The sequence below is a fragment of the Pelophylax lessonae genome (assembly GCF_965119305.1).
Source record: "Pelophylax lessonae genome assembly, chromosome: 2".
Lineage (NCBI taxonomy): Eukaryota > Metazoa > Chordata > Amphibia > Anura > Ranidae > Pelophylax > Pelophylax lessonae.
The window spans coordinates 114,777,440-114,787,845 of record NC_138769.1 but is presented as its reverse complement, the minus strand read 5'-3'; the positions used below and the strand labels follow the sequence as shown (position 1 = coordinate 114,787,845).

Below are 10,406 nucleotides of genomic sequence, written 5' to 3'. Positions count from 1 at the left end.
TATCCAGCCATTTTATTTTCTTAAATTTGGATAAAGTAACAAAAGGGTTAGAGCCCCTGGCATTTTTATTTTTACTGTTAGAGAGATTTGACATATTAGGAAATAACGATAGTACTAAGACAATTATATGGGCAAAAATTGCTTTTTGAATTGAAATGCGCTCTAACTTAAGCTAATAAATCATTCTGGGCAGCAAAAGTGTTGGCATCAAAACAACCTATATGCCATTGCTCTAGTGGCTATCTTCCTATTTCTTCATCATATATGTACTGAAGAGCTAAATGATAAGGTCACTGGCCTTTACCTGACCTGTGGTCCAAGTTACTGCTTATTGTCACTACCCCATTGGTATATACTTCCTGCTGAATGGGTTTGTTAGGGCTATGGTTATATTAAAAAAAAAAAAAAAGTAAAGTATAAACACATACCTAATATAGTATATTTATTGCCAAATAGTAATGGTTTGTTTGACCCCATAGGACATACCAACTCACACTGATTACATGAGATACTGCTATACAGAATATTAAGAAAAGCAACGTTTTAAGATATTCCCCCCTCCTCTATGGCAGTATACTTTTTTACTCTCCAAATTTATTAGTGAAAACTGTCCTGGGTGACACATAATTCTGGAATTATGTTGTCTAAATGCTTAACCTGCCGTACTAGAAACAGAAAGAGGCGGTGCTTCATCTGTGTTTATTACACCAACTATGTAATTAATGATATCTTATTTAAGCCAGCCTCTCAGTCATTTGTCTTCAATGTAAAGGAATATTCACTGCTGACTCTTTGGGACTAAACACAATTACATTACTGGAATACTACCGATGAGCATTCTACCTGCATGGAATTACGGTCATCCAGGGTAAGATTAAAATTTTCTTTTGCTGTGGTTGTGTGGCTGCTTTCTGAATTAGGATCTTGTGGTACTTACAGAATTTTGTTTGTAGCAGTATTGGTTACTGACTGAAGCTCCATTCACTGTGAATGTTTAGGTTTGATTGGTGGCTTGCTATATTTGTGGAGCTATTTGAAGATTCTGTTTAGTTATGCCATAAATCATTTATAAAGGTTATGGATAAAGTGATGGCTTTTCAGCTATTGATGGCTCTGCATTCCCTGTCAGCTACTGGTGCTTATGGCTTGTCCGTGTTGGTAGGAACTCCATGGATTAAATTAGCTTTAGGCTGAGATCTCAATTGATTTGCTTTACCAGATTTTGGGCCTAAAAATGAATAGATCCCACATAAAATTTAGTAGGTACTATTGAAAAACCACAATTCCTCTATGGTATAAAACTAGTAGTGGCCTATCACTTTGGCCCCAACATATAAAGAATCCCACTACTCTAGATAAATGATATATAAAAAAGTATACTATATAGATTACAATTGCTCATTACCATGTCCCTGTTAACATAACAGGAAAACATAGAAGTTATAATATCTAATGTTACTTGAAGTGTATGTATAGTCATTTTTTAGTTTTGGATGGAATAGGGAAGGTTTTTACTGTTGTTTGCGTCCCCACTTGGGCAAAGGTCCCTGGGACAGAAAACAATAGGAAATCCAACAAAATCTTCCAATGGGAGCCTATTTTCCAATGGCAGCTATCTAATAATGGAACTCCCTTAAATTTGTTCAGATTTCCCCTATTTCCTGTTGTGGTCTAGGGACAGAAGTAAAGGAAAGCTCTACTATGGGACACAAACAGGGAAAAAAAATAAACCCAGAGAGAGGTTACAACCCCTTCACACTCTATCCAGAAAAAAATTAAATTAAAAACAATGGCTGTACGTATTCACCATCAAAATTAGAAAATAAATGTCTACTATTGTTTGTACTTAGCTTTGCTCACCACTACTTAGTATATATGATAAGGTTTACCATCTAAATAAAGGTTGGGACCTCTGGTGGCCCTAGTCATGATTGGGTAGCAGCAGAACTCTCTAACCAATCATTTTCAGGGCAATTAGCAATCATTCAGGTAGAATGTTTGGCCCACTGCAATTGTTTTAATTGGGATAATGCCAGGGTTTGGGGTATCTTTCCACTTTCACCCTTACCTATCTCATGGACGCTGATTCCCTTTTGTGTCTTTTTTTCTTCCCCTTTTGGTTTTACACATTATAACATTTAGTGTTTGTAGTCTACTCTTTGTATTATACATCATTTTTTTCGATGAGCTTTTGTTTCATAGCAGATTTGATACATACATTTTTTATTTTTTTTGGCTTTTATTAGAAGTATATAGAAAAAAAAAATAGAAAATGTTGCATTTTCCTGTTATTTTTCCTAATGCAAGGTTTACATAATACTCTATGCACCCCCCCATACATTTACTGGAAAATATAAAGTCTGCTGATCAAAATGATATCTCGTTACTGCAACTATTATGTAACATATCACAATGGGAAAGTTCTTTAGTCCCCTTTTGGCTCAACTCTACATTGAGATGCACGCAGTACAAAAAAAACAGTTTGCGTAAATTGTTAGAGTAACATTCAGATAAGATTAAGTCAGATTGACGAGGGCAATTCGTGATTTTTTCCATAGGTCTGAGACTGCTAACAATTCGAACAGCATTGTATTCACTTATGTGATCATGTGATGCTTGTCCAGTAAATGCAAATGTTATCCTGATCATCAAACATCATTGCTGGAACCTGAGGGATAGATAGATAGATAGATAGATAGATAGATAGATAGATAGATAGATAGATAGATAGATAGATAGATAGATAGATAGATAGATAGATAGATAGATAGATAGATAGATAGATAGATAGATAGATAGATAGATAGATAGATAGATAGATAGATAGATAGATTAGATAGATTAGATAGATAGATTAGATAGATAGATTAGATAGATAGATTAGATAGATAGATAGATAGATAGATAGATAGATAGATAGATAGATAGATCGATGTTGTTGTTGTTTTTTTTTTTCTCAGAGAGTAGACGCAGGTACTACCCCTTTCCGAGGCACTACCTTGTCTCTACCCTCTACTTACCTCCCAGTACTGCCCCTTTTAGAAAATACAGAAAAACAAGTATCATTTTGTGGTGCTAGGTAATTTGTATAGAATATGGTAAGGATAACAAGCAGTAAAATATACAGCAACAATAGACCCCCCTCCAAGCAGCAATAGACCCCTCCTTCAACAGTAGATCCCTCCCAACAACATAAGACCCCCAGCAATATAAGATAATAATATATCCTCCACCAGCAACAATAGATCCCCCAGCAGCCAGCAGCCATAGACCTTCCAGCACACCCCACCACCCCTTGCTATTACATAAAATTAGTGCTGGAGGTGCCGGAACTCCAGTCCAACTAAAAAAAAAGCCCTTTTTTTAGAAATTGGTGGGCTCGATCTGGTCAGTAGAGACCAGATCCAGCCCTTACCGCATTCTCATGCAGCTGTGTAGCAACAGATCACTTCTAATAGTATTCTTCTGCTATCTGCATCCATAGCTGGGATCTATTTCTTCAGGGAAATGCTGGACAGAGCTGAAGCAGATCTTTTAAGACCATTGTAATCAGAGGAAGTGATGTGACATCACTTGTTACAATGCAGAATCATTGTGTTAACAGGGATTAGCTACAGGCACTCCTATGGACCAATGTTTAGCACGATCGGAATACCAGGAGCTGAGCATTGCAGCTCTTGGCCTAGCACTGCTATCACTTCAGCTATCACTGACAGCAAGTGGTTCCAGTGCTAATATTCCCAACTGATACCACTGAGACTGGGCACCAATTTAAAAGGGTATTGGGACAAATAGCCTCCATCCCTTCCCTATTTTCGAATATTTCGGAGGACACAAGTGGTTAATTAAATGGCCCTCTACATAAGAAACTCTTTGATGGTTGCAATGCTAATAGAAAAACACATTTTAGTTATCTTATTTTTATTACCCAGTCATATTAGTTGGGTGATCGCTGCTGTTTTTGTGGCTTGTACTAAACATTCACTATGTCCAGTGATTGGATACAGTCATAAAACATGTGAATAATTAAAACAAACTTGGTAAAATTGCTTCAGCCCCTAACTGGGCCTTTATCTCACTGAACCAAAGTTTATTGAAGGCACAGAAAAATTCATCAGCACATGTGAAATACTTTAATCATGGTGGTTCATGTGTGGACACATGTGACTGAATGACTTTAAGCAGCTAATAACAAGATCACGAGTGCAGTTCATTGTCACACTTGTAAAATTAATCCTGCAAGTGCTGCCTTCTAATTACAGGTTTCAAGCATACGTAGGAATTACACTGTAATGCATACATTTATAACGTACAGTCTTACTAATATACACTGCAGGTAAGGTAAGGTTAGGACACAGACATCCGCAGCAGAGTAAGTGGGGGGCACCGAAAGTCAATAAGTATATTTCTGAGGTCTCAGCAGGCAGGACACACAGGGAGTGATTTACTAAAGGCAAATAGATTGTGCACTTTGCATGTGCTGTTGAACTATATTTCCATAGTAAATGTAATGTGGTAAATCTTCACATTGTAAAGTATAGCCAATCAGGTGCAAGGAAAATTAAGAAAAAACTTATTTGCTTGCACATGATTTGATGATGGAAATCATCAGAGCTTTACTGCATTTGCTAAACTCTGGGGAAAATTAGTGCAACTGTGCTTGCAAAGTGCACAATCCTTTTGTAAATACACCCCTATGTGTTTTTATAGCATTGCAATTCTGCTGTGTAATATTGGAGCAATTTGCGATTTTCATGTCATTCTGTTATGTTAAATATACACTAAATAGGTTTTTTATTGTGAACTAGGTAGTATGTAGTATGAACGTGCATTCATGTGTTGGGTAAACACACAGTCCATCCACAACTGATATTTAACTTTTGGTACCTAGTGAAGAACTGAATTTTTTGTAAACGTCATTACACAAATCTCACATGTGAAGAAGCCTAAAAAATCCCTTTTCCCTATATAAAATGCAAACAAAAGTATGTGCCGTTGGACTGATACTGTCAATAGGTTCCTGAACTGTTCATTTTCAAAGCAAATCATTTTACCACTTGAGTGTCATCTTGTTATACCCCTTTATTACCAGGCCATTTTTCAGTTTTCAGTGATGTGAAGTATGACTGACAATTACTCAGTCATGCAACACTGTACCCAAGTGAATTGTATATAAACATATTTTTACACACATAGAACTTCCTTTTGGTGGTATTTAATAACACTGGGAGTTTTATTTTATACTATATAAAGGAAAAATTACCTTTTTGAAAAAAAAAAATAGTTTCCCTTACTTTCTGTTAACCACTTAAGCCCCTGAAGATTTTACCCCCTTCCTGACCAGGCGTTTTTTTTGCGATTTTTTACTGCGTGACTTTAACGGACAATAGCGCGGTCGTGCGACGCTGTACCTAAACGAATTTCACGTCCTTTTTTTCCCACAAACAGAGCTTTCTTTTGGTGGTATTTGATCACCTGTGCGATTTTTTGATCATGCGCTATAAACAAAAAAAGAGCGTAAATTTTGCAAAAATAACAATATTTTTCACTTTTTTTTTTATAAGAAATTCCCCCAAAAAAATGTAAAAATCTAAATTTTTTAACATTCTCGGCCAAATTGTTTTACGCTACATATGTTTGGTAAAAAAATTGCAAAAAGCGTATTTTGATTGGTTTGCGCAAAAGTTATCGCGTTTACTAACAAAGGGAAAGATTTTTGTCATTTTTGGTGTTTTTTTTTTAACGAGTAATGGCGACGATCTGCGATTTTTTTGCAGGACTGCGACATTGCGGCGGACAGATCGGACCCTTGACTGACATTTTTGACACTTTTGGGGTTACCAGTGACATTACTGCTGTAATCAGTGCTATACATATGCACTGTTACTGTAAAAATGACACTGGCAGTGAAGGGGTTAACTGTATTGGAGAGGGAGGGGTTAAGTGTGTCCTAGGGGCGTGTTTCTAACTGTGATGGGACATGTCTCCTTAAAACAGAGATCAATGGTTCTACATAGTAGAACCGTCTGATCTCCATTTTTACACAGGGGAGAATGACAGGCGGCTTGTTTACATAAGCCGCCCGCCTTTCTCCCGCTCTACCGACGGTCAAACGCGCGGACTCCTCCGTGAACGAGCCGGGGCGGGCGCGCGCTCGCCCGCTATTGGCTCAAAAGCCGGTCACAGGCTAGCGACGTAGATCTACGTCACTCTGCCTGGCCGGGGCTGACTGCCGCAGTAAATATACTTTGCGCAGTCGGCAAGTGGTTAAAATAAAAAGGCCAGGCTAGTAAAAACATCCCCAAAATTACCACTTTTTGTAAACCATCACCCCAAAGTTTTTGCCACGCTGCTTTGGAAATTAGGAAACATTGAGTTGGTAAAAACATGAAGTTTAGTTATGGTGCACTAAATGCATTATTATACAGGTCATTCACAGAGGTAGGAGGAAGTGAAGAAGTTATTGTACAGGTCACATACAGTGGGAGAATGGAGATAAGAGGATTAATTTGCAGATATATTGGATAAGGGAGATGAAAGGTTAATATACAGGTCCCATTGAGACAGAATGGAGATCAGATGTAGAGGAGAGAAGGGGGAGATGAATAGGTAACAAAACGATCTCGCAATTACAGCCCCCCCTACTTTGAATTTGTTGTTGCCTGTGATTAGGAGCTCATGAATATTCATCCATTCATTCGTTCTGCCTTCCTCCGCTGTAAGGGGAAGGGGGAGGCTCTTAAAGGTAAACAGTAGTTTACATTTAAGTAGTTGTTACATTTGCGATTGCAGTGATTGGTCATCACGATGATGGCACGGTACAGAGCCACTCAGATCGGCTCTGTATGCTGTGCCTGTAATGTGAGACATGTGATGACGGCTAGGATCACAGCAATTAATGGGCGCACTGGCTGTTTGAGTGTTGTTAGCATAAAACATCCAAAACATCTACCACTTTTCCATTCAATAATGTAGGGTGGTAAAAAAAAAGGGAATAAGTGGCTTAGAAGATCCATCTATATGCTCTGAGTGATTGTCACCCCCAAATGAATTGTCACCCCCCAAGGCAGTCAGATATTAAGAACGTGCAGCCATAAGCACCTGTGGACAAAACCTGAAATCTACTGTACAGTATGTAATATGTAATATGTGACCACGGGCAGTGGTGTATTTTGGTTTTGTGCTGCCCTAGGCAAGACTAAAATTGGGCGCCCCCCCCCCTATGTAAATTTGCCCCACTCCCTTTTTAATGGATGTGACTCCCTCCAAAATTGAAGGACTACAAGTCCCAGCATGAACCCCTGAGATCTCACGAGAGGGGGATGAGAGGAGGGGGGTGAGAGAGGGGGACCAAAGAGTGAGAGAGAGAGGGGAGATGATAGAGAGAGGGGGTGAGAGAGAAAGAGAGAGAGGGTGAGAGAGAGGGGGTGGAAGAGATAGAGGAGGGGTGAGAGAGAGAGAGGGGGTGAGTAAGAGGGGGGTGAAGAGGTGGCTCTAGCAACCAGTGGCCAATATAGTCTCAGGCAGAGGAGGGGGCAGCTTTTTTGCTGCCCCCCTGCAAAGTGCCGCCCTAGGCCTGGGCCTTGTTTGCCTAGGCCAAAATACGGCACTGACCACGGGCTTCTGAAGCTACGCATCTGTACTGGGTGCAAAAGCAGCAGTGATATGATGGCCATGTATACTAAAATGTGGTTATATCATACAATCATACTGTACATTGAGTTGGATGCTGGACATCTCTTTGGTGTCTTTCAGGTATTGATTAGGTAGCAGGAGGCCTTTTCATCCCTTATTACATTTTTAGAGGGTCTAAAGCATTGTCCTTTCTCCTTGCAGTGGTTTGCAGATGACATAATTCATAATTCATATAGCAAAATATGTGTCAACAGGTTAAAGATTTCATATTGCATAACAGAGATAACATAATCTAAAAATAACTTGAAAGCTACATTGCTAATAGATTCTTGCTTAAAGGTTGAACTGAAAACTTCCTTTAATTTTAGTAATCATAAATATATTTTAAAAGGAATCCATAATGTTTTGCAGGCTATTTTAATTTATTTTTAGGACTAAAGATAAAAGTATAGCTATAGGCAGGCAATACTTTTCTTTCATTTTGCATAGAGTAATAATGGATTGCTGTCTGTGCCCCCATTCACACCGGGGCGTTTTTTTGAGCGTTTTTCAGCTCCAAAAACGCTAAAAAAAATGTTCCAAAACGCCCAACAAGTAAAACCCCATTCATTTAAATGGCCCCTGTTCACATCTGAGCGTTTTAACGCCTGAAGCAAAACGCCTGTAGCTGAAAAAAGTACATGAGCTTCTATTTGGGCTGATTACCAGCGTTTTTGATAGATGTCAATGCCTGCCTCCAAAAACGCCTGAAAATCGCAGTAAATTTGCGGTAAAAACGCACGAAAACGCTACGCTCAAGTGTGAATGCAGCCTTACACAATTGCATAGTACTTATGGATCTCCCCCTCATTAACCATCTTAGTTTGCATTTAGAGACCATCTTTTCACTCCTGTCCATAATGTATTTTGTTAGTGACATTCCATTGGAGCTGTGTGAGAAAGTAGAAGGAGATACAGGGGTTTATTGACTAAAACTGGAAAGTGCAAATTCTGGAGCAGCTGTTCATTGCAGCCAATTAGCTTCTTCAATTAAGTTTTGACAAAAAAACCTGGAAGCTGAATGGTTACCATGCACAGCTGCACCAGATTTTGCAGTCTCCAGTTTTATTAAATCAACCCTACAGAGTCTCATCAAACAAATGTGCTGCACGCAACCTCCTGGGTGTTGTCATCATACAGCAGTTGTTGCTTTCCCAGAAGGGCTCCTGTCAGCTCCATCCACTTGATACTCAAAAAAGTCACACTGGGGTCTATATATAATCCACAGAGTTTATTTATTAAAAATTAGGTGGCCTTGCATACAGCAGATATCTAACATGTTTCGGCTTTCAAAGCCTTAGTTCATAGTTATGAGTAAGGCTTGTAAGCCAAAACCTGTCGGTTTGTGTTGTATACTGACTCCCTAGATTTCTAAAAAATAAACTCTGTGGATTATGTATGGACTTCAGCATTTACTTTTTTGAGAAGAGTTAACTCTTTTAAGAAGGAGACACAGAGATGGGACATTGGGAGGAGAAGGAGTTCTAGTAATAGTGTTGGGCTTGTGGACAGATGATACAGCACATGAAATAAGACCATAGTAAAAGTTCTGATGTACCCTTGGAGATGCTGGATATAGTGGATTGAAAAGGTGAAATAAGAAACGGCATTACATTATAGGATTGATTTACCAAAGACAAATAGATTGTAACCTTTGCAAGGAAATTTCCACTTGCAAGGGAATTTTCCCCAGATCTTTGTGATTGTGATGAAGCTCTGCTGACTTCCATCATCCAATCGTGTACAAACGAAATACTGTTTTTTCTTTACTCTCCTTGCACTTACACTGGGTGTGCTTTGGAAAGAGAATTTTCACCACATTTACTAAGCTAATGAAAAATTCCCTTCAATGTGTGCATGCCTTTGCAAAGTGAACATTCTATTTACCCTAAACCCTTAGATCTGTTCTTGCGATTGGGATTGACAAGCATATTGAAACTGAACAAGACTTTGTATTTGTGACTGTAATGTTTTTGGATGAGCGCTGTAAGATATATTAGTTTAATTTTAGATATGACGAACTGTTGGAGAAAGTGCTGCAATCAAGCAATTCAGAGGAAAAGTGGTGCACTGTATACTGTATACTTTATTTTTGCTGTATTTATAGCTTTTCTGTACGTAATTGGCAAGTCTTATGAGTGAGCAAAGCTTATATATAAAATCAGGGGTGGCAGGTAATGACTTCCACTGCAACACTGTTTGCTACTGTATATCACTAAATAACAATAACCTGACGTAAATATGTATTTGTACAAAATACAATAACAGCTGGTTTTCATGAATGGAACGCTTTAATCACGTATTTTGGTATCCAAAACAAGTTTTGTGTGTCATTGTTTTCGTCCTTATTGTCATTCTGTCACTCTTGAATCTGATTGTCACACTATGAGTAAGACTAATTCAAATGTAAAATGCTCCTCTATTTTCAAATATGTCTTTATACTTTAAGTTGTTTAGTACTGGATTGAGAGCCGTAGTATCACTAGAGATCAGGGGCTGCTGTTAGAAATCGCGGGGCCCCGTACAGACTACCTGGCAGGCCCCTCCCCAGAGGGCTGGTGGTTCCCCCCTATCAGTGACCCTGCTAGAGATGAATACTGTCATTGCCACTTGTCTGTCCAATTCTTCTGTCTCACTCAGTGATCCAAATCCACATAGAACTTTGGAGTTACAGGTCTGGTAACAGTTCCAAGAAGCATGTATTTAGCTATAAAAAATAATTTAATAAATAT

At 38.7% G+C, this 10,406-nt stretch overlaps 1 protein-coding gene across 1 annotated transcript in view; it reads left to right on the top strand.

Moving 5' to 3' along the window:
- The first annotated feature begins 753 nt into the window (after window positions 1-753).
- The window catches only part of TRPV3 (transient receptor potential cation channel subfamily V member 3), a 216,199-nt gene continuing 206,546 nt past the window's right edge, over window positions 754-10,406 (top strand). Inside the window, exon 1 of the mRNA XM_082247973.1 lies at window positions 754-868. Within this exon, the coding sequence (XP_082104099.1) occupies window positions 831-868 (38 nt within the window). The 5' untranslated portion in view covers window positions 754-830. The remainder of the gene's footprint in view (window positions 869-10,406) is intronic.